The sequence below is a fragment of the Leptodactylus fuscus genome, chromosome 7 (assembly GCF_031893055.1).
Source record: "Leptodactylus fuscus isolate aLepFus1 chromosome 7, aLepFus1.hap2, whole genome shotgun sequence".
Lineage (NCBI taxonomy): Eukaryota > Metazoa > Chordata > Amphibia > Anura > Leptodactylidae > Leptodactylus > Leptodactylus fuscus.
In genome coordinates, this window is record NC_134271.1 from 90208665 (window position 1) to 90234155 (window position 25491).

At 43.5% G+C, this 25491-nt stretch overlaps 1 protein-coding gene across 2 annotated transcripts in view; it reads right to left on the minus strand.

Moving 5' to 3' along the window:
• Window positions 1-25491, minus strand: part of LBHD2 (LBH domain containing 2) — a 56534-nt gene that overhangs the window by 11583 nt on the left and 19460 nt on the right. For both annotated transcript variants that reach the window (XM_075282559.1, XM_075282560.1), the window contains exon 2: window positions 184-280. In XM_075282559.1, the coding sequence (XP_075138660.1) occupies window positions 184-270 (87 nt within the window). In that variant the 5' untranslated portion in view covers window positions 271-280. The remainder of the gene's footprint in view (window positions 1-183; window positions 281-25491) is intronic.

Consider the following 25491-nt stretch of genomic DNA (forward strand, 5'->3'; position numbering starts at 1 on the left):
CAGCAAAAATAGCACCTTCAAGTTCCAGATGGGTTATACAGTGATACAAGCATCTTCATGAAAAAGACCCATTTTGATCATTGCTATGAAGAATTCTTTACTGTACATATATTTTTGTCAAGTTGTATAACATCTACAAAGACCCCAGGTGCCACAGGTCTAGAAAGCAAGCATAAACCTCACCTGAACAGCATGTCCTTCAGCCCCAGATGTTGCACTAAGCATAAATTCTTCCATCCCAGGTTCACACGTATTCATCACTTCCGTCATGCTGCAAAGACTGAAAACAATAAGCAAGTTTTTAGAGACGCACCCTGGAAAATATGAAGAGGCACAACCGGCTAATAAATTGCTTGAAATGACGGGTGTCACCTGAAGACATCTCAGACCTATGACCCATTACCTATTCTGCTTCCGTCACTCTCTTCAACTGCAAAATGACTCCTAAAGGTCCTAGCTGGAATTTAACACTAATATTTGTATTTCTGAATTAGGCAATGAGGTATGTATGAGTATGTGCTAGACTTTCCACAAAGTAGGTCTTGAGGGTGGCCTAAATCAAAACCAGGAGGCTCTTTTACTTTTTTCTATGGGCTTCCTCCCATACAAGGTATGTTATTGGAATATTGTATTATTATGCTATAATACTGCCCCTTATGTATAACATGTAACTACTATTGTATCACCCACATGTGTAATGGTCCAACTAAGATAATGCTACACATTATGTAAAACATATAACTGCTATAACACTGCCCCAAATGCACAAGGATATAACTATGATAATACTATCTCTTGTGTGCAAGTATATAACTACCACAATACTCCCCGTTAAAGTACAAACAAGAATATGCTGTCCTTATATACAAGGATATAACTACTGTAATAATATCCCCCATGTACAAGAATGCAACTACTATCATGCTGCCTCCAATGTACAACAGTATAGCTACTGTAATATGGTTCTATGAACAAGAATATAACTACTATAATACTGTCCTCTAATCAAAACACTATATATATATATATATATATATATATATATATATATATATATATATATATATATATATACACACACACACACACACAAACAAGAATATATACTACCCCTAGAAGTACACAATAAGGGTGAGTTCACACTGCTTCTTTTGTCAAGCTGAAAAAAAAATATTTAATACTGCTCCTTACTGTATGTTCAATAATATAACTACTATGATAGTGCCCCTTATGGATATAACGACTATAATACTGACTGCTATGTTCAAGAGTATAATTACTATGATACTGCCTTTTGCTTATCTTCATTAACAATGTTATTGTACATAAGGGGCAACACGGTGGCTCAGTGGTTAGCATTGCAGCACTGGAGTCCTGGGTTCAAATCCTGCCAGAGACAACATCTGCAAGGAGTTTGTATGTTCTCCCCATGTTTGCGTGGATTTCCTCCCATACTCCGAAAAACATACTGATAGGGAGAAATGTACATTGTGAGCCCTATATGGGTATCCCAATCTACATTTAAAAAATAAAAAAAAAACAATGTTATTGTATATTTCACTATGTACACCTTGTTATTTTACTCATTGTCATTTCATTTATCGCCTGTTTCTCTGTTTTTACTCAATAAATACCTTTGAAACAATAATACTGCCTCTATGAATGAGAATTTGATCCTGGCTGGGTATATATAAATATCACTGGATTACCTGAACCGTATTTTACTCCAAAATTCTGTTTGTTTGGAAACCCTTACCCTTTAAGGCAGATATTCAGGATAAAATGTACATTTCTCAGGATTATTTTAGAATGTATATAGGTCAGAGCATAAGATCCAGAACTCGTGCAGTCAGATGCCGGGCGCTTGTGACACTATATTATTTTTCTCTCATCTAATGACTAATTTAGAATGTGCCTAGCCAATTAGATCTTATTTACTTCTCATTTACAAAACCTTTCGTGAAAACATGGGATCATCTGCTAGTTTCTTACGGCAGATGTACAGCTGACATGAGCTCCGTCGCAGACATCCCTGCTGTCAGTCATAACATCACAAGATCCTTGACTGCAGCTTTTAGAGACACATTGAAATAGAAAAGGAATATAGAGATATAGATGTGTATAAATACTATTGTAGAGTTGTCTGAATGACAGCAAACCATCTAGAGAAAGTGTCACTGAGTGCAGGAGTCAGGTTAACTCATCTTTAATATAAGGCTTAAGTATCAGCCGAGCAGCTGCCCTTTTGTGTCTTACTAAGAGGCGTTCCACTTTAATGCTGAGTAGTTGACTGCAGTACAATTCTCCCCTCTAGCCAGCAATAGTACAGCCTGCAAGTGCTCCATGATCACTCCCATATGAATCCATAGGGCTTGTTCACAAGGCAGAATAATGTGCATTTTCATGACGGATTCCACTTCAAAATCAACACCAAATTCCACCTCAACTGAATACAATGGGAGGCAAAGATCAATGCAGTATGCTGAAATAAGTACCCTGCTTAGTCTCGCAGCAGATTTCACAATAGATTCATCCACAGGACACGCACCGTCTGTCACTCCGGTGGTTACAGCCTATTCATCAGAACATAAGGCTAAGGTCCCATGTAACAGGTCGCATCCAAAAAGCGCTGCAGGAAAAACTGTGACGGAAATGCACTGTGATTTTTTTCCCTTTACGCTTTTCACTTTCTTCTTCCATTATGCCTATACATAAACTGCAACTGTTTCTGTAGGTATAATTGACATGCTGCAATTTGCAAAAACGCAAGTGTCATTCTAATAGCAGCATTTCCGCTGCAGATTATTTTCTGCAATGTGTAGATGGGATTAGCCGGAATCCATTATGCAATTAATGTAAACCGCCGCGTTTACGTAAGGGGTAAAGGATCCAGTGGATAGCTGATGGGTGTAAATGTAAGCAGAATTTAAGTCGAAAATCCACAGCAGATTCCTCTTCCATGTCCGTTGTCTGAACATACCCTTTTCCGCTAACTTCTTGTCTGGCATGCCTTCACCTAATATAAGTAGTAGTACTTAAAGAGGGTCGGTCCCTCCTTTGTTGATATATTACTTTTTTTTTTGTCATTGTTCAGATGAACCTTTTGGAGCAACGAGAATTGCTCCAAATACTTAATTTGCATATTCACAAAAACAGTGATAGCTCAGCAACCGAGGTACCAATTTACGAGGTTTAATCCAAGTGAATGTAACCTATCTGCAGAGTTGGGTTAACATGCTGGGCTCTGGTGACAGACTCCCTTTAAGACTAATGCTCCACGTTACCGAAGCGCTGCATTTTTGTCTGTTACAGAAACACAGTGAAAAAAATGCTATGTTTTATGCTAAGGCCTCATGTTGCAGAAAAGCTTGGGGGGGGGGGGTTGTAGATTTTGAGTCAAAGTCAGGTGTGGATTGAACGGAAAGAAGACATATAAGGGCTTCCTTTATATTTGTCAATCCTTCTGTAGCCATTCCTGGGTTTGACTATAAAAAAGGCAGCAAAATCTGCAAAAATAAATAGCAGTTTTTTCTAAAGAGGTTGTGCAAGATTTAGATATTGATGGCCTATTCTTAGGATAGATCATCAGGATCATCTGGCACCCTCACCTATGAGCTGCTCTCTGTACACTGTGTAGAGGCCAAGCCATAATATTGTAGTTCACTATTCACTTAAATGGTAGCAGCGTAGCATTTGTGAGTCTTGTGCCGCTGATGTATTTTAAAGAGAATTATCTATAATGGATGAAGCTCTACCAAACCCTCAGCTCTGAAAAGTATTGAAGAAGTTTTGAAATTCATGTGAACCAAACCTGTTTACAGCTTACTATATGCCGGACGTCTATATGCAAAGTGACATGGCAATGTGAACACTCAATAGTAATGTAATCGATGCATTGATTTACGTTCCAGAGACTGAAAAATACACAACCAGTCAATGTCGTTCATAGAAACATTTTTTCACCAGCTATTGCTCAGTTCTTGTCCTAGGGGAATAGATTTTCCTTAATGATCTGTCCGATGAGCTCTATATCAGCTCTTGCGACAAAGTCACAGTTTATCTCTTAAAGGGCCAATAAAGCTGAATCACACATATATACAGCATATATGCGGCAACAGCATTTAGGCTTTGGCTAAAGCAAAGCACTAGTTTTATTATCACAAAGACTGGTTTATGTGACTGCTGTTAAAAGCTACCATACTGTCTTCACCGGCTTTAGATCTCTATTAGATTTAATGTTGCCTGAAGACTTTGGGTCTTCCTTTCTTCAGCCATTCAAATGAATGAGCATGAGCAACCATGAATACACTAATTTCACCAGAGCAGGCACTACTCTTTCCAATGGTTCTCTACTCTGCCAGTTCCTGTCCATATACCCTTATAGGGTATTAAGGAGCAACCCTTCCAACAGAAATCCTATTCTATTTTTAACGGTATTAATAGAATCACAGAGGACCGGTCAGCTCTCTTGACATATCTGTTTTATGTCTCATGAAATATCAATTCTGGAGCATTTCTAGTATTTAATCTGTTCCTCTGTTGCACCTCCTAGAAATCTATAACTAAATTGGCAGCTTGATTGGAGGGGTGTCCAGTATGATACTCTCCAATAAGCACTGACACACTCATACTGTATAGGGACAAACCTCTTTCACAAAAGGAAACACCTGCTTGTCAATGTATTCATATAAAAGGTACCGCACAAGGCAGATAGCTAAGAAAAGATGCCCCCGAATTACTATTTCATGAAGATTACTAACTGGGCTGGGCAATTTTTACATTAAAACATGATTACGTCAAATAAAAATTCTTGAGTAATCAGCTATATCTAATGCAGGCTTCTCCATTCCACCACCCAACTACTGGCCCCAGTGAAGAAACTGTTCATCATAGTTTGCAGCAGGAAGACAAAGCTTGTGTGGAATATATCAGACATCAGGGCAGGGCTAACCCATGTAGCATCCCATAGCAAAAACTGATGCAGGAAAAACCATGGTGGCAACATCTAACAGGTTTTCTCGCAGGACTTTTCACATACAAGGAAATTACAAGCGTATCAATACTTAAAATTAACATGCTACGATTTGCAAAACCGTTATATGGAGGTGGGGAGCTCATTGTACAATAACTCCATGTATGGTAGAAGCTGTGCAGGGTTTAGTGATAGAACTTTGAGCTCTTTCAGCTCCTGAATGGCTATTACAACTGTCTACACTGTGTAGAGAGTCAGGCACCCCCTCAACTCCTTCACTTAACATAATGGTATGACCCATTGGCTGCTGTCAGTCACAGCATGTCATAACACTAGGTTAGAAGGAGGTTGGGTGGCCAATTTAGGGGTGGAGAAGTATAGGGTTGAAGTTATGCACATAGGGTTGGGGTTAAGTGAGCTGTAGACCCTCAGTCGGGAGAAGACTACCATTGTTCAGTGGAAAGAACCAGCACATAGACCTGGATCATTAGCAAACTACACATCATTCGCAGAGCTGCCTGTAGGACAAAGAACACAGAGGTAGTAGTACTAAGTGTGGGGGAAATTGTGGAGGTAACAGAGCTGAGTGTGTGTGTGTGTGGGGGGGGAGAATGGAGGTAGTAGAGATATGTGCAGGAAAGAAAACATGGGTTATGTGTGTGGGGATGGGTAAAACATTGAGCTGTGGGTGTTGAGAAAATAGAGATAGCAGAGCTGTATGTAGGGAATGTGAATGTAGGACAGCTGTGTGTGGGAGAAAAGATGGAGATAGCAGAGTTATGTGTGTGGCAGATGTGTCACATACAGGTGAAAATCAGAACAGAGGCCGACTATAGCTGACTTTTATTCAAATGGGAATAATTATGGTAGTAGGAGATCTTGAACAAAAGTCTCCCAAAAGGGGGTCCCATTTTCGGAAAGTTTGGAAACCACTGTTCTATAATGAACAACTTCATGTGATTCTACTAATACCATTCTAAAATAAGGTTATTACTTGGGCTATCTATAGGATTCTAAACCAGACAAATCCAGGGGAACTCACAAGACAAGGCTATTTACGACATCCACTAATAATAGAGTTTTGCATATACATTATATTCATCCATGTGATCTTATAATACAGCATCTTTCATTCCCTTTAAGCCCCTGTATGTGACTGAGCCTACGCACTCATTGAAGTGTTTGTCATAATGTCTGATCATAATCTGCCTTTCATTGTTTCTTAAATGCTTCTCACCACAATAAAGCACTTAAGGGGGCAGACGGTGTTCTGTTATTGTAACGCAGTACTGTACTGTACAGTACTGTATCAGCCTCCACTGATGTGAAGGCTTCTTTGTAGAGATATAAAGATTACATCGCTCAGTTCTGTAATACACCAGCAATGTTTAACCAATAGAAAACACAAATAAAAGAGGTTACTTAGTATATATGACTGCCCCTTCTCCTTTAACCACAAGCAAGATAATTAAAGGAATTGTTCAATTTCAGTCCTGCTTTTCACTAAGTCTTCCCAAAATAATCGTCACATCCCTTCCCTCAATTTATTTCTGTGCATATCAGAGCTGGGGGCGACAAACAGCAGAGGAGAAAGCACCTAGCTGGATAGAGACTATAAAATCATAAGGAATAACCTTCTGGGGTTCCATTGCAATGTCTGTGAATGGCCCCAACTACCATATGTACTTATTATACTGGTGTGATCTCATGTGGTGGAGAGGATGTTGGGCCCCCTCAGGCACCAGGTGCAATAGCTAGTATTGCATCTATGCTCTATCCTGAGGCACAATCGGAATAACACTAGGCTATGACTAGGTATATTTTTTTACAACTTATAGAAAGTTTTCCAGCAGAAAAACGTGAAAGCCCATAACTTGAAGACTGTAGGTCACCAATCACAGACTGGTGATGGACTCACACTATGCAGAGAAACAGCTGAAGGGTCTGCTGCCGCTTTGTTATTGGTATAAGTAGTGGTTTTAGACGTTACATCCCACCATTTATACAGTGACAGCAAGCAAAATATTAAAGGGGTAGGACAAGAATTATTATTTGTGGCCTATTTTTAGAATTAAGATAAGTGTGCGGCCAAAAGTAGGCCTCCATGCATGTCAGCTGACCTAGGGTTAGAATCAGTCCGAAATCCCTGGGTTAGTCACATATAAAAACCACAGAGGAAGTAAGTGATGTTAGACTCCTTGAAGAATCCCTTCAAAGGGGTTGGTAGGCAGTTATGTATTTATGGCCTATTCACATGGCCCCCGTATGGATCAGTTCTACGATGTCTAAACTATATGCACTGCATAAAGCTGGAAGCGGATAGCTCGATGCCCTGTATATTGGATGGGCACCATGAGTGCAATGAAGTCAATGGGAGCTGTGATGGCACCCAGCCATTATACAGGGACCAGAGCCAACTGTTTCTGGCTCCATGCAGTGCAGTACACTGCCTATAAGTACAGTGTATGCATTTTAAGTTGGGCACCCTGGACAGCAAATAGACCATGAATAAATATTTTCTGGAAAGCTTCTTTAGGGCTAGTTCACAAGTGAACAAAGGGGCGGATTTTGACAGCGGATTTTATATCATAATAATAATAAAGTCAGCCTCTATAATACTGGAATATAGTGGTGGAAGTGTGAGAGGAGGCGGAGCGACTTCAGGGCAGGTGCTGGTTCCAATCATGTGACCCGGGGTTGGTGCAAACTCAAACACCCTGGGATTATTGTATAAAAAACCCCAGGGGAAATAAGTAATGACTCCATGGAGAACCCCTTTAAGATGGTAAAAGGAACCCCAAACCCTTGTGATGTTTCTTCTCTATTTATGTTTAAAGGTAGACTAAGTATCACTCTGACTTCCTGTTAACAGAAAACAGTGCATTGTGGGAGCTCATGTGACACTAAACCACTAGAGCTAAGCTAGTTGGTCACATGTCTGAGATGAGGGAGGAGCTAGACCACGACCTGTATCCAGAGGTGGTCAGAAGAATGCTAAAGAAGCTCTAATGAAACAATAAAATTACAAGAAATAACTCAGAATCAGTACAAAAATGGAAAGGTGATACATTCTTCTGTAGATTTAAACATTGAAATGTTTATGAAATTAAATGATCCTTTAAGTAAGTGCCCCCCTCCCACAAAACATACATACATTTCAAGACTACAAAATCTCAGGTAAGGAAGTGTCCATTATGTTCACCATAAACAGCCTAGCCACGTACATAGTGAAGTATTTTTTTGGTCTAGATAGTGTTTTATTGTAATGTCCATTTGAATGAGTACTTCCTGTTCTCCAGAACAGTCTGTCAGATGCAGGGAGATGACATCCCACACAGAACACATGTCACTTCAGAGATCTTCAAATGACAAGATCAAGAAACTTCTATTTTGTTTTTTGGATTTTTTTTTTTTTTTTTTACAATCGACAGTTTTCATTGTACCTTATGTGTCTTTTATACTTTAATAAGGCTCACAGCGCAGTATATGCATTAGGCGTAAAGAGGGATTAGTTGCTAGAGACAGTTGGTAAGACAAGAGCCCTCCTGGTAGAGAATGCTGAAAGAGCGCAATAGTCTAGAATTCATCATTCACGCATGTCCATGTACACATAACAAAAGCAACCAGTAGCATCTCAGTATGAATCATCCGCCATGAGATACACTTGATATAAGATCAATGGTGTCTAACTCATCTCCCACCTCATTAGGCTTTTTCATATACCATTTTGAGGTTTCCAAAAAAATTTCAGACCAAAAATATGATAGTAATAGCAGGAGGACCTGACTTCGCATTGGTATATTTAATTTTTTGTTTGTGTAGTGGCCTTATAAGAATTGCCCAGTTTTGCACTTGTGTATTTTGTATGTTGTTTGTGTGTGTGTGTGTGTGTCTCTTCCCGAGACTTCATCTGCATGTTGTTGGCGTTGATGATCCGCCTATATGCAGCAAATTGCTGCCGTCGATGGTTTTCCTGCTTTGATGTTTCAGCAGCACTTAAGCTGTCCTGCTGCTGAACTTGTTCCTCACGCCGCGCCTGTGATTGTTCCGGTATCTCAGCAGCTCGCTACGACGCCATATAATGATCGTGTTGTTGGCGTTGATGACCCGCCTTCTCCAGTGTTTCAGCAGCTGTTAAGCTGGACTGCCACTGAACTCATTCCTCGCGCTGTGCCCGTGATTGTTCCGGCATCTCAGCAGCTCGCTGGGAAGCCATATAATGAGTGTGTTGTTGGCGTCGATGATCCCCCTCAGCTACGCTTGAACAGCTACTCTGTTGAATTCTGGCTACCTTCATAGCTGTCGTTGTTTTAGAATTTTGCAACAAATTAGATTTTCTTTTTCCCGACATGTTTAAAAGTATCAAACTGCTAATTTAAAGGTGTTTTCCCATGTCAGTGTGTCAGCATGTTGCCCGGAGAAGATCAGATAATATGCAAATGCATGTACACAATCCACTGAGGGTTAGCTGAGGGTTTACATAGCTTCTGATAAAGCCAGGTCTGTTATCTCTCTGAGATAAGCTGCAGCAAGAGCAGTTTAATATAGTATGTGAACGTAAATTCATAACAATCGTGAATCCATGTCATTTACCGGGACAAAAAGTAGCCTATATGTTAATCGAGGTTACAAAATATCTATGCGCCAAATTTCATTCAAATCCGTTCAGCCGTTTTTGCATGATTGACTAACAAACTCACAAACATCCAAACTTTCACATTTATAATATTAGTAGGATGTTCTTATTATCGAAACCCATGATGGACTCCATATCAGATGCACCAGCATAGTGGTCATGGCTCCATTATATTCAAAGGACCAATACACGGGCAGGAAAGTCGATGTATTCAAAGGAACTGCGCTTCCCCCAAGTCGGTATAGTTAATGTGGACTTTATTAATAAAATTTACTGCACTACGCGTTTCGGGCAATAGGAACGCCCTTCATCAGGTGCATAAATTCCCTACAGAAGAAGAAATGTTATTAAGTTGAAGTAAGGTAAGGCACAGAGGACCTCCAATAGTAGATTCATATATCTGAGGGAAAACCACATAGTAGCATGTGACCTATGCAGATCACATGACAATGTGGCATAAATGTGCTAAGAGAAGTTGTCACATCCCTTAACTTGGGATAATATACAGCAATGGGCAACAACAGAAAAAGCTCCTCCCAAAAGGATATGATGGGAATACAATAAGACTATCAGGAATCAGACTATTTAATAAAATCTCTTCACCATATTACTTCACAATGATTTCTGCACTCGTCATATTAATATCAATCATCACTGGAATACAAAGAGAAGACATGTAAATTGCAGTGCAGCTTGCAATACGGCCTTCAATAGAGGCTCATCCCCTTCCTTCACACAGCACTTCCCCATTACACTGGCACGCCATTTATCCCAGAAATGATGTAGGCTGCGCCGCTGATCCTTTGTCACAATAATTATGGTCTCATTTCACAGGAATCCATCAGTCAAATCAGTTAAAATACAGCAGATCCAGCATCCAGATAGTGTAATGTGCAACCTGATATTATCCAGAGAACCATATATGCAGATCGGTCGATGAAGACAAGGACAGCAGAGACGCCCAACAACATTAACCCCCTGCAAGATAGTAAACGAAGCTCGTATTCTTGTCAGCTCTATAGTTCAGGAATGCGGGTATCTAGCTTCAGTACGGGGTATAATATTGTACACCCTGTCATGTTATTTCCTACACCTTTCTACATAACCATGTTATGCTCTGCTCCTCACCAAATAACCAGATCTAATGGTATATCCTGTGCTTCACTACATGACCATACCCTGCCATGTTATATTCTACCATGATATGTCTTGTGTCTAACCAGATTCTGTGCTTCATTATATAACCATATCCTACCATGTTATGTCCTGTGCCTCACTATATAACCAGGTCCTGCCATGTTATGCCATGTGCCTCACTATATAACCATACTCTACCATGTTATGTCCCATGCCTCACTATATAACCAGGCCCTTTCATGTTATGACCAGTGCTTCACTATATAACTAGGTCCTGTCATGTTATGCTCTGCACCTCACTATATAACCAGGCCCTGCCATGTTATATTCTACCATGATATGTCTTGTGTCTAACCAGACTCTGTGCTTCACTATATAACCATACCCTAACATGTTAATGCCCTGTGACTCACTATATAACCAGGCCCTGCCATGTTACATCCCATGCCTCACTATATAACCATACCCTAACATGTTAATGCCCCGTGACTCACTATATAACCAGGCCCTGCCATGTTATGTCCAATGCCTCACTATATAACCAGGCCCTGCCATGTTATGCCCTGTGCCTCAGTATATATATGACCATACCCGCCATTCTTTGTTTCGTACCTCACCATCTTCTTCATTACGTTACAACCATACCTTATATACTCCATCCTAAGCTTTGCTCCAATTTTGCCAAGCTGTATCCTCAGCATCAAATAACATTCTCTACGGATGACATTCTAATGGGATTCAGTCCCCTCTATTAAGACATTTTAGAGGTGCTCCAATGAAAATGAATGAGACCTCTGTTAAGTGGCAACACAAAGGCCCTTCACTTAAAGGGGTCATCCAGCTTTTTAAAATGTATTTCCTATCTGGGACCCAAACAAATCAGCTGTTTCTGATCTTGGCACAAGTTGTAGTGCTCACTTACGGTACTTTCCAAAGCAGTCATAGTGAGTAATAGAGTAGTTATCCCATAGACTTGTTAAGAGTACATGGGTAAACAGTAGATTTGCAGGGGTCTCAGCAGTTGATAGAAGATCAGATTTAAAAAACTGGATGGCAGACGGAAAATCAGCTGATCTGCACCAATCTAAAATTGATGTCCTAATCTATAGATCATCAGTTTTAAAAAGCTCGATATCCAATTTAATGCTATAACCAGTGATGTATTAATAGCCATTTTGTAAGTTTATTGTAGGATCACATTGACATCTAAAAATTCTAAAGAATCTTAATACTGGAGGTAAAAAAAAACAACTTGAGCAAGTCTGGGAATTCCCAAGTGAAGGTGCAGTACTAGCAAAACCAGTATAGTATGAGTGTGAAGCACTGATGATGTCAGTCAGTACAGCTTGGTAGAACCAGGTGCAGGCAGAGTATACATGTAAAAAAAAAAACAGACAAAAAATGGGGAGAAGCACTCAACGTAAGCAAATAAGGTATAAAAAGTAACAAAATGTATTAGTAATACAAAAAGGGACACATACAAAGTAGATAAAACGTCAAGGACAAAGACATGGACAAAATACAAATATGCTCTGCATAGGTATGAGTCAATCTATATAGGTACGTATATAAACTTACAAAATATGGAAGAAGGCACACTCCGAAACGCGCGTTGGGGAGCGTCAGGGGATAGAGCCGTGGACTCTTTTATGAGCATACATGGGTATATTCCCTTCACTTACCTACGTGTTTCTCTTGTGGTATGGTATGTGAATCATCTGTTGTGCTACTACATCGTATGTTAGAAGTCCTTGTTGGCTTTTAGGATTGATGCTGTGCTTGATGACAATGTCTTTCTCGTTTGTTATTGAACACAATGGGGTATACTACTACTTTAGTGGTCTTGTACTTCTTCCCTATTAGAGATGAGCGAACAGTGTTCTATCGAACTCATGTTCGATCGGATATTAGGCTGTTCGGCATGTTCGAATCGAATCGAACACCGCGTGGTAAAGTGCGCCATTACTCAATTCCCCTCCCACCTTCCCTGGCGCCTTTTTTGCTCCAATAACAGCGCAGGGTAGGTGGGACAGGAACTACGACACCGGTGACGTTGAAAAAAGTAGGCAAAACCCATTGGCTGCCGAAAACATGTGACCTCTAATTTAAAAGAACAGCGCCGCCCAGCTTCGCGTCATTCTGAGCTTGCAATTCACCGAGGACGGAGGTTTCCGTCCAGTTAGCTAGGGGTTAGATTCTGGGTAGGCAGGGACAGGCTAGGATAGGAAGGAGAAGACAACCAACAGCTCTTATAAGAGCTAAATTCCAGGGAGAAGCTTGTCAGTGTAACGTGGCACTGACGGGCTCAATCGCCGCAACCCAGCTTTCCCAGGATCCTGAATGGAATACACTGTCAGTGTATTCCCGTATACCCGATATATACCCCCGATACCCGTTCCAACGGTGTGCCCCCCCACCTTCACCCCAGAAATACCCTGCAAGTCCCCTAGCAATAGAATTGGGGCTATATACACCCACTATTTTTGCTACTGCCATATAGTGCCATTGTCTCACTGGGAATTCAAAGAATATATTGGGCTTACATATAACTTCAATTCCAGGGAGAAGCTTGTCAGTGTAACGTGGCACTGACGGGCTCAATCGCCGCAACCCAGCTTTCCCAGGATCCTGAATGGAACACACTGACAGTGTATTCCCGTATACCCCATATATACACCCCAAATCCCCGTTCCAACGGTGTGCCCCCCCACCTTCACCTCAGAAATACCCTGCAAGTCCCCTAGCAATAGAATTGGGGCTATATACACCCACAATTTTTGCTACTGGTATACAGTGCCATTGTCTCACTGGGAATTCAAAGAATATATGGGGGTTATGTGCACCCACAATTTTTAATACTGCTATACAGTGCCATTGTCTGACTGGGAATTCAAAGAATATATGGGGGTTATGTGCACCCACAATTTTTAATACTGGTATATAGTGCCATTGTCTGACTGGGAATTCAAAGAATATATGGGGGTTACGTGCACCCACAATTTTTAATACTGGTATACAGTGCCATTGTCTGACTAGGAATTCAAAGAATATATGGGGGTTACGTGCACCCACAATTTTTAATACTGCTATACAGTGCCATTGTCTGACTGGGAATTCAAAGAATATATGGGGGTTATGTGCACCCACAATTTTTACTACTGGTATACAGTGCCATTGTCTGACTGGGAATTCAAAGAATATATTGGGGTGACGTGCACCCACAATTTTTGCTACTGCTATACAGTTCCATTGTCTGACTGGGAATTCAAAGAATATATGGGGGTTATGTGCACCCACAATTTTTAATACTGGTATATAGTGCCATTGTCTGACTGGGAATTCAAAGAATATATGGGGGTTATGTGCACCCACAATTTTTAATACTGCTATACAGTGCCATTGTCTGACTGGGAATTCAAAGAATATATGGGGGTTATGTGCACCCACAATTTTTAATACTGGTATATAGTGCCATTGTCTGACTGGGAATTCAAAGAATATATGGGGGTTACGTGCACCCACAATTTTTAATACTGCTATACAGTGCCATTGTCTGACTGGGAATTCAAAGAATATATGGGGGTTATGTGCACCCACAATTTTTAATACTGCTATACAGTGCCATTGTCTGACTGGGAATTCAAAGAATATATGGGGGTTATGTGCACCCACAATTTTTAATACTGGTATACAGTGCCATTGTCTGACTGGGAATTCAAAGAATATATGGGGGTTATGTGCACCCACAATTTTTAATACTGGTATACAGTGCCATTGTCTGACTGGGAATTCAAAGAATATATGGGGGTTATGTGCACCCACAATTTTTACTACTGGTATACAGTGCCATTGTCTAACTGGGAATTCAAAGAATATATTGGGGTGACGTGCACCCACAATTTTTGCTACTGCTATACAGTTCCATTGTCTCACTGGGAATTCAAAGAATATATGGGGGTTATGTGCACCCACAATTTTTAATACTGGTATACAGTGCCATTGTCTGACTGGGAATTCAAAGAATATATGGGGGTTATGTGCACCCACAATTTTTAATACTGGTATACAGTGCCATTGTCTGACTGGGAATTCAAAGAATATATGGGGGTTATGTGCACCCACAATTTTTACTACTGGTATACAGTGCCATTGTCTAACTGGGAATTCAAAGAATATATTGGGGTGACGTGCACCCACAATTTTTGCTACTGCTATACAGTTCCATTGTCTCACTGGGAATTCAAAGAATATATGGGGGTTATGTGCACCCACAATTTTTAATACTGGTATACAGTGCCATTGTCTGACTGGGAATTCAAAGAATATATGGGGGTTAGGTGCACCCACAATTTTTAATACTGGTATATAGTGCCATTGTCTGACTGGGAATTCAAAGAATATATGGGGGTTACGTGCACCCACAATTTTTAATACTGGTATACAGTGCCATTGTCTGACTGGGAATTCAAAGAATATATGGGGGTTATGTGCACCCACAATTTTTAATACTGGTATACAGTGCCATTGTCTGACTGGGAATTCAAAGAATATATGGGGGTTATGTGCACCCACAATTTTTACTACTGGTATACAGTGCCATTGTCTAACTGGGAATTCAAAGAATATATTGGGGTGACGTGCACCCACAATTTTTGCTACTGCTATACAGTTCCATTGTCTCACTGGGAATTCAAAGAATATATGGGGGTTATGTGCACCCACAATTTTTAATACTGGTATACAGTGCCATTGTCTGACTGGGAATTCAAAGAATATATGGGGGTTATGTGCACCCACAATTTTTAATACTGGTATACAGTGCCATTGTCTGACTGGGAATTCAAAGAATATATGGGGGTTATGTGCACCCACAATTTTTACTACTGGTATACAGTGCCATTGTCTAACTGGGAATTCAAAGAATATATTGGGGTGACGTGCACCCACAATTTTTGCTACTGCTATACAGTTCCATTGTCTGACTGGGAATTCAAAGAATATATGGGGGTTATGTGCACCCACAATTTTTACTACTGGTATACAGTGCCATTGTCTAACTGGGAATTCAAAGAATATATTGGGGTGACGTGCACCCACAATTTTTGCTACTGCTATACAGTTCCATTGTCTCACTGGGAATTCAAAGAATATATGGGGGTTATGTGCACCCACAATTTTTAATACTGGTATACAGTGCCATTGTCTGACTGGGAATTCAAAGAATATATGGGGGTTATGTGCACCCACAATTTTTAATACTGGTATATAGTGCCATTGTCTGACTGGGAATTCAAAGAATATATGGGGGTTACGTGCACCCACAATTTTTAATACTGGTATACAGTGCCATTGTCTGACTGGGAATTCAAAGAATATATGGGGGTTATGTGCACCCACAATTTTTAATACTGGTATACAGTGCCATTGTCTGACTGGGAATTCAAAGAATATATGGGGGTTATGTGCACCCACAATTTTTACTACTGGTATACAGTGCCATTGTCTAACTGGGAATTCAAAGAATATATTGGGGTGACGTGCACCCACAATTTTTGCTACTGCTATACAGTTCCATTGTCTGACTGGGAATTCAAAGAATATATGGGGGTTATGTGCACCCACAATTTTTACTACTGGTATACAGTGCCATTGTCTAACTGGGAATTCAAAGAATATATTGGGGTGACGTGCACCCACAATTTTTACTACTGGTATACAGTGCCATTGTCTGACTGGGAATTCAAAGAATATATGGGGGTTATGTGCACCCACAATTTTTAATACTGGTATATAGTGCCATTGTCTGACTGGGAATTCAAAGAATATATGGGGGTTACGTGCACCCACAATTTTTAATACTGCTATACAGTGCCATTGTCTGACTGGGAATTCAAAGAATATATGGGGGTTATGTGCACCCACAATTTTTAATACTGGTATATAGTGCCATTGTCTGACTGGGAATTCAAAGAATATATGGGGGTTATGTGCACCCACAATTTTTAATACTGGTATACAGTGCCATTGTCTGACTGGGAATTCAAAGAATATATGGGGGTTATGTGCACCCACAATTTTTAATACTGGTATATAGTGCCATTGTCTGACTGGGAATTCAAAGAATATATGGGGGTTATGTGCACCCACAATTTTTACTACTGGTATACAGTGCCATTGTCTAACTGGGAATTCAAAGAATATATTGGGGTGACGTGCACCCACAATTTTTGCTACTGCTATACAGTTCCATTGTCTCACTGGGAATTCAAAGAATATATGGGGGTTATGTGCACCCACAATTTTTAATACTGGTATACAGTGCCATTGTCTGACTGGGAATTCAAAGAATATATGGGGGTTATGTGCACCCACAATTTTTAATACTGGTATACAGTGCCATTGTCTGACTGGGAATTCAAAGAATATATGGGGGTTATGTGCACCCACAATTTTTAATACTGGTATACAGTGCCATTGTCTGACTGGGAATTCAAAGAATATATGGGGGTTATGTGCACCCACAATTTTTAATACTGGTATACAGTGCCATTGTCTGACTGGGAATTCAAAGAATATATGGGGGTTATGTGCACCCACAATTTTTAATACTGGTATACAGTGCCATTGTCTGACTGGGAATTCAAAGAATATATGGGGGTTATGTGCACCCACAATTTTTACTACTGGTATACAGTGCCATTGTCTAACTGGGAATTCAAAGAATATATTGGGGTGACGTGCACCCACAATTTTTACTACTGGTATACAGTGCCATTGTCTGACTGGGAATTCAAAGAATATATGGGGGTTATGTGCACCCACAATTTTTAATACTGGTATATAGTGCCATTGTCTGACTGGGAATTCAAAGAATATATGGGGGTTACGTGCACCCACAATTTTTAATACTGGTATACAGTGCCATTGTCTGACTGGGAATTCAAAGAATATATGGGGGTTATGTGCACCCACAATTTTTAATACTGGTATACAGTGCCATTGTCTGACTGGGAATTCAAAGAATATATGGGGGTTATGTGCACCCACAATTTTTACTACTGGTATACAGTGCCATTGTCTAACTGGGAATTCAAAGAATATATTGGGGTGACGTGCACCCACAATTTTTACTACTGGTATACAGTGCCATTGTCTGACTGGGAATTCAAAGAATATATGGGGGTTATGTGCACCCACAATTTTTAATACTGGTATATAGTGCCATTGTCTGACTGGGAATTCAAAGAATATATGGGGGTTACGTGCACCCACAATTTTTAATACTGCTATACAGTGCCATTGTCTGACTGGGAATTCAAAGAATATATGGGGGTTATGTGCACCCACAATTTTTAATACTGGTATACAGTGCCATTGTCTGACTGGGAATTCAAAGAATATATGGGGGTTATGTGCACCCACAATTTTTAATACTGGTATACAGTGCCATTGTCTGACTGGGAATTCAAAGAATATATGGGGGTTATGTGCACCCACAATTTTTAATACTGGTATACAGTGCCATTGTCTCACTGGGAATTCCACAAATAATTTGGGGATTCATTCACCCTACATCTCAGGCTCTTGCCATATTCACCCAGGTTGTCAGTGCTGCACCTGCTCGTTCCCAGACAGCTCGGCCCGAAAAACGCGTTACCTATATAGAGGATTTGGACAATGAAGACAACATGTTCTAAATCTAATGTCTGCACCTTCTCCAGAATTAAAATAAAGGCAGCGTTTAACTTTCAAATAGCACTGCACAAAGGAAGAGCTTATCAGCTTGTCTCATGACATGCTACTGAAAAGTTTCATTTGTGTATCTTAATGTAAATATAGTTGTATAAGCTTTTTGGGTTTTAGGCACTGCCAAGTTATTTATTACCACCCACTCCCTTATAATGATGATGACGCCAAAGTCACTGTGGGTGTTCAGAGCTCACAGCTTTGGGTGACATTTGTCTTGCTCTCTGTCGGTACCAGCTGTCTTTTTGGATACCGTAAAGTTATGTTGACTTTATTAACAGCTATAGAAGCTTTAGCCAGGTTGTGACGGTGTGTAACCCTAACAACACTAAGTGGGATACACATTAATAGTCAGTCTATGTACGCTAAACGTATCACTGAAGTAATTTTTTTTCCCTCTCCCCTAATATAAGAAAGGAACAGACATTAGACCTAGACCGGGGTTCGAGGCTTGAAAAAATCCAGTATTATTTGTTCTTCATGATGTGAAATATGTGTTGAAAAGCAACCCAAGATGAAGTCAGCCATGTGTGCCAGTGTGTTACTTGGCATGCCTTTGCTGGCCCCAACTGTAAGGGTCACTCTCCATTTCCTCCATTTTCCACTCCCCTTCACACCATTTGTGGTGAAGCAATGGGATGCACTGAAGTGCACCCTCTAGCCTCGTGTGGGATAGGGACATCAGATGCCACTCCAACCCCCTCGTCTTCCTCCGCCAGCCAACGGTGCGAAGATGAGAGGAGTGTGCTCTGAATGTTTTCTGCCTAGCAGAGGCTAGTTCTCACTTACGAAAATGGCCCCACTTTGACCTGTATATCAGGCACAATGGTGTAGGTTTCAAAGAAACATGGCACCAACAAGTTGGAAAACGTGGGCCATGCGTGGACCGTGTTTGAGTCTGGCAAGCTCCAGATCTGCTACCAGGTTCCAGCCATTATCACAGGCGCAAAAATGCCAGGCCCCAGGTGTAGCAGGGAAAAAAAAATGCCATCTCAGCCAGGATGGCATCCCTGACCTCGGAGGCACTGTGCTGTCTGTCCCCCAAGCTGATCAGTTTCAGCACGGCCTACTGACATCTCCCCATGCCAGTGTTACAGTGTTTTCCGCTAGTAGCTGGGGTGGAGGTTGCAGCTTCGTAGGGTTTCAGTCTACTCCTGCCATGAATTTTGGCCTGGGAGAGGAGATAGGCCACCCCAGTTTGCACCCGGGGAACAGACTCCACCACATTCACCCTGCCTGTCATTAAAGATAAGCACTGCAGCATCCCTGACCACAGGCGCTTGTCCATGTGTCGGTGGTCAAGTGGACCTTGCAGCAAAGCGCAGAGCTCTGGGCCCGACTGATGTTATGGGACACATGCAGGCGCAAGGCAGAGACAGCACACCAAGAGAAGTAGTAACGGCTAGGCCCAGCATAGGGAGGTGCCCCAGCTGCCATCTGCTGACGGAAGGCCTGGGTCTCCAGAAGCATAAACAAACACCAACATCTCCAGGGCCAGCAGTTTATCGATGAGGCTGTTACAGGCTTGGGCATGGGGGTGGGTTGTATTGTACTTCTGCCTGCAATGAAAAGCTTGGGAAATGTGGAGTGGCTGGGAAGAGGCGCATGATGGTGCAGGCCAAAAGGGCGCATGAGGGTGAACTCCCCAATGTGTCAGAGATAGGTGTGTAGGTGTCCTTGCATCATATACTTGCACCATATTTGGCTTTGGAAGTTAATTTTGTGCCAAAAAGTGGTTAAGACAGCGATCCCTCAGCTACTCCCGTTACACTGTCTATTGAAGTTACCATCTGTGGAAGTGGACCACCATTTCTAAGATCCCAAAGGAAGCAGGCAAGAGATGTGCAGTTCAGAAAAAAAGATGAGAAAATAAGTTTAGGCTGTAGAGCACAGAGGGATCGGAGAGGACAGAGCTGGTGTCGGCCAGGTATTCCCACAACATGCGCCTATACTTGTCCCTCCTGGTGACACTAGGCCCCTGAGTGGCAGTAATTTGTCCAGGGGGGCCATTAACGTGTTCCAGACCTAGGAATAAGTCTTCCAACAGGGTAGAGTTTTGCATGCCTTTGCTTCTACCCACTGTTTTTGCTGCTTAGCTTCCCTCCACATCTACTCTGCTTTCACCCCTAAACATCACCCCAGTTTATGCCTTTGCTTCTACCCAGGTTTTTTGTTGATTTAGCTTCCCTCTACATCTACACTGCTTTAGCCCCTAGACATCACCCCTGTCCATGTGGGGTCGGTGGCCTCGTCATCCACCAACTCCTCTTCCAATTGCGCACTGCCCCCTTACTGCAAACCGCACATGACCACAGCTTGCCTTGATGGCAACTGTGTCTCATGATCCCCACTTAGGTCCAGACAAGTCGGTGGCGGGTCCAAAACCCCAAAATTGGAAGGAAATGGCAGATGCTGCAGTATTTCTAACACCTGTTCCTGGTGCTCGGGCCTGGTCTGTGTTGTACCCTGCACCCTGCTTAACGCATCTGCCATATCCGAAGTTGTGCTGAGCGCATGCTAATGTTTCGTGTCCAGTGCAATGGATGGGATGGGATTTCACATAAGTCTGCCACCCATGGCCACTCATGGTTGAGCAACTGAGGGAGTTGACTTTGACGAACCCGAGGGTTTTGGAGTTGGAACTACATCAAAGGTCTGTGCTGCTCACACACTCTGCTCAACACATGATATGTTTAGTGCCAGCAGTGTGGAGACGTCGCACAACAGCCGTTGTTCCAGCAGGTACAGGCGTTGTAGGAGTGCATAGAGGCTAGCAGCGGCAACTATACACTTTAAAAACTATCCGCACAAGCGCCACACTTTCACCAGTAGCTCAGGAACATTGGGGTACCTTTTTCAAAAGATTAGCAGCAATGAGTTAAAAACGTGGCCCAGGCATGGAATATGTTGCAGGCTGCCAAGCTACAGAGCCAATCCCAGGTTACGGCCATTATCACACATGACAACATGCCTGGGCCCAGGTGCAGTGGCAAAAACCACATTGCCGTCTCATCGAGGATGGCATGACTCACTTTGTAGGCAGTGTGCTGTCTGGCCCCCAAGCTGATGAGCTTCAGCACGGCCCGCTGACGTCTCCCCACACCAGTGTTGCAGCGTTTCCAGCTCGTAGCTGGGGTCAATTTAACAGCGGAGGAGGGTGGTGTTTCAGCCCTCCTCCCAGGAATGTTGTGTGGGGAGACAAGTCAGGCCACCACATTTTGCGACCCGGTCCATGCCTCAACTACATTCAACCACTGTGCCCAAATTGAAAGGTAGCGTCCCTGTCCGCATGCACTTGTCCATTCGTAACTGGTCACATGGAACTTTAGGGCTAAGCGCTGAATTTAGGGACCGCCTCATGTTTGGGGGAAAGTGCTGGTGTGGACGGCACAGTGCGGTGGCGCAGTAGACACTCTGCCCAAAAAGGGCAGAGTGTCCCCCAGCCGGGATTCCAACATCTCCTGGGCCAGATTTCTTGAGATGAGGCCGTTGAAGCCTTGGGCATGTGGGTGGGTTGCGCTGTACTTTAGCATGAAATGAAAGGCTTGGGAGATGGGGAGTTGCTGGGAAGAGGCGCATGATGGCGTGGGCAAAAGGAGAAATGGCAGGAAAAGGTGAGGATAAGGGTGAACTCCCCAAAGTGTCAGAGGCAGATGTGGAGGTGTCCTGGCTCCTGGTCTGGACTGCAGCGCCAGCCCTGTCAACAGTGGAAGAGGCAGTGGCCGCCAGGCCAAACGACGATTATCCTGCGCTTGCTCTCACCCACTGAGCCCAGGGCTTGCCTTCCAAATGATGGCACCCGCAAGAGGTGGTGAGATTCCTCTCCGCAGATCTCCAAACCATCTTGGACTTGCAAATTGCACTAAATTTGTCATGTAACTGACATGTATATGATGAGTCTATCCATTGTCTGTTCATTTTGGTGAAAGTCAGCCTGTCAGCTGACAGACAGCTGTGCTTGTCAGTGATGATGTCACCGGCTGCTTGTACCCCCAGTTTTTGCTGCTTAGCTTGCCTCCACATCCACACTGCTTTTGCCCCTACACATCACCCCTATCCATGCCTGTGCCTCTAGCCATAAGTCTGCCACCCATGGAAACTCATGGTGCAGAAAGTGAGGGAGCTGACTCTGAGGAACCCTTGGGTTTTGTAGCTGGTACTCCATCAAAGGTCTCTGCTGCTCACACACCCTGCTGAACATACGGTATCTAGGGTTAGAGCGTGTGGTGACCTCGCACAACAGTAGGTGCTTCAGGCAGATGTAGGCCTTGCTGGAGTGTATTGCGGCTAGCTCCAGGTACTGTAGACTTGGGAAAGTGGGTGTCCAAGTGCCGCACTTTCACCCTTAGCTCAGCTAATTTGGGGTATGTTTTTAAAGATCATTGCACCACTACATTGAACATGTGGGCCAGGCATGGAACGTGTTGGAGGCTGGCAAGCTCCAGAGCCCTCCAACAAGCTAAAAAACCTGGCCCCAGGGGCAGCGGGGATAAACAAATTGCCATCTCATCCAGGATGGCATCCCTGACCTCAGAGGCAGTGTGCTGTCCGTCTCCCAAGCTGATGAGCTTCAGCCCAGCCTGCTGACGTCTCCCCACACCAGTGTTGCAGCGTTTTCAGCTCGTAGCTGGGGTAAATCTAACAGCGGAGGAGGAGGAGGGTGGTGTTTCAGCCCTCCTCCCAGGAATGTTTTGTGGGGAAACAAGTCAGGAAAATTCTTGAAACGGGAGAGTTTTGCATCTTTGCCCTTGCTGCCTATGGACATCCCTTTGCCTCTAGCCACCATTTTCCCTGCTTTGCTTGCCTCCAAATCCACACTGCTTTTGCCCCTAGACATCACCCCAGTCCATGCCTTAGCTTGTACCCCCAGTTTTTCCTGCTTAGCTTGCCTCCACATCCACACTGCTTTTGCCCCTAGACATCACCCCAGTCCATGCCTTAGCTTGTATCCCCAGTTTTTCCTGCTTAGCTTGCCTCCACATCCACACTGCTTTTGCCCCTAGACATCACCCCAGTCCATGCCTTAGCTTGTACCCCCAGTTTTTCCTGCTTAGCTTGCCTCCACATCCACACTGCTTTTGCCCCTAGACATCATCCCTATCCATGCCTCTTCCCCTAGCCATAACTCTGCCACCCCTGGAAACTCATGGTGCAGAAACTTTGGTTGCTGACTTTGAGGAACCCTTGGGTTTTGTAGATGGAACTCCATCAAAGGTCTGTGCAGCTCACACACCCTGCTCAAGATATGGTATTGTAGGGTTTCAGCGTGTGTGAATGACGGACAACAGCCTGTGTTTGGACAGATGTAGGCCTTGCTAGAGTGTTTTTAGGCTAGCAGCGACTCCTGTGCACTTGCAAAAGTGGGCGCACAAGCGCCGCATTTTCAACAGTAGCTTCGGTACATTTGGGTATGTTTTTAAAAAACTTTGCACCACTAGGTTAGACGTGGGCCAAACATGGAACGTGTTGGAGGCTGGCAAGCTCCAGAGCCGCTACCAGGTTCCAGCCATTATCACAGGCGTAAAAATGCCAGGCCCCAGGTGTAGCAGGGAAAAAAAAATGCCATCTCAGCCAGGATGGCATCCCTGACCTCGGAGGCACTGTGCTGTCTGTCCCCCAAGCTGATGAGCTTCAGCACCGCCTGCTGACGTCTCCCCACACCAGTGTTTTAGCGTTTGCCGCTAGTAGCTGTGGTGGAGGTTGCAGCGTCGTAGGGTTTCAGTCTACTCCTGCCATGAATTTTGGCCTGGGAGAGGAGATAGGCCACCCCAGTTTGCACCCGGGGAACAGACTCCACCACATTCACCCTGCCTGTCATTAAAGATAAGCACTGCAGCATCCCTGACCACAGGCGCTTGTCCAAGTGTCGGTGGTCAAGTGGACCTTGCAGCAAAGCGCGGAACTAAGGGCCCACCTGATGTTGAGTGACACGTGCTGGTGCAAGGCGGGGACGCCACACCGGGAGAAGTTGAGACGGCTAGGGACGGCATAGTGAGGTGCCACAGTTGCCATCAGGTCCGGGAAGGCGGGAGTTTCAACAAGCCGGAACGCCAACCTCTCCTGGGCCAGCAGTTTAGCGATGTTGGCGTTCTAGGCTTGCGTGGGTGGGTGGTTAGCGGTGTATTTCTGCCGGCGCTCCAATGTCTGAGAGATGGTGGGTTGTTGTAAAGAAGCGCCTGATGGTGCCTTTGATGGTGCAGGAGAAGGAGATAAGACAGAAACAGGGGAGGATGAGGGAGAAGTCAACAAAGTGGCGGAGGCAGATGAAGTGATGTCCTGGCTCGTCCTCTGGAGTGCATCGCCAGCACTGTGAGCAGAGGCAGTGGCATGAACGGCGGGCGACGTTTGTCCTGCCGTTGCTGCCTGCCACTGATTCCATTGCTTGGATTCCAAATGACGGTGCATTGAAGTGGTGGACAGGTTGCTCTTCTCAGGGCCCCTACTCGATTTCGAGAGGCAAATTGTGTAGACGACACTATATCTGTCCTCGGCGCATTCCTTGAAAAAACTCTACACCTTCAAGAAACGTGCCCTCGATGGGGGAGTTTTTCTGGGCTGGGTACAAAAGGGAACATCTTCGGACATTCCGGGTCTGGCCTGGCTTCGGCAAAGCAGCTGACCTCTGCCTCTGGACATGTCTCTGCCTCTAGCTACCCTTTTTGGTGCTGCACCTGCCTCAACATCCACACTACTTTCCCAGCTTGACATCTGCCTTGTCCAGGTGGGGTCGGTGTCCTCGTCGTCCACCACCTCCTCTTCCAACTCCTGTCTCGCCTCCTCCTCCTGCACAATGCGCATGTCAACTGGCTGCCCTGACAGCAACTGCGTCTCATCGTCGTCGATGAGGGTGGGTTGCTGGTCATCCGCCACCAAATCGACCGGAGATGGAATGGAGGAGACTCTAGTGTTTGAGCATCTGGACACAGATACTCGTCTGTTAGGTCCGTGGAATCGCGAAATGGAGGGGCAGGTTGCGGTACAGTCAAAGGAAGGGAGAACA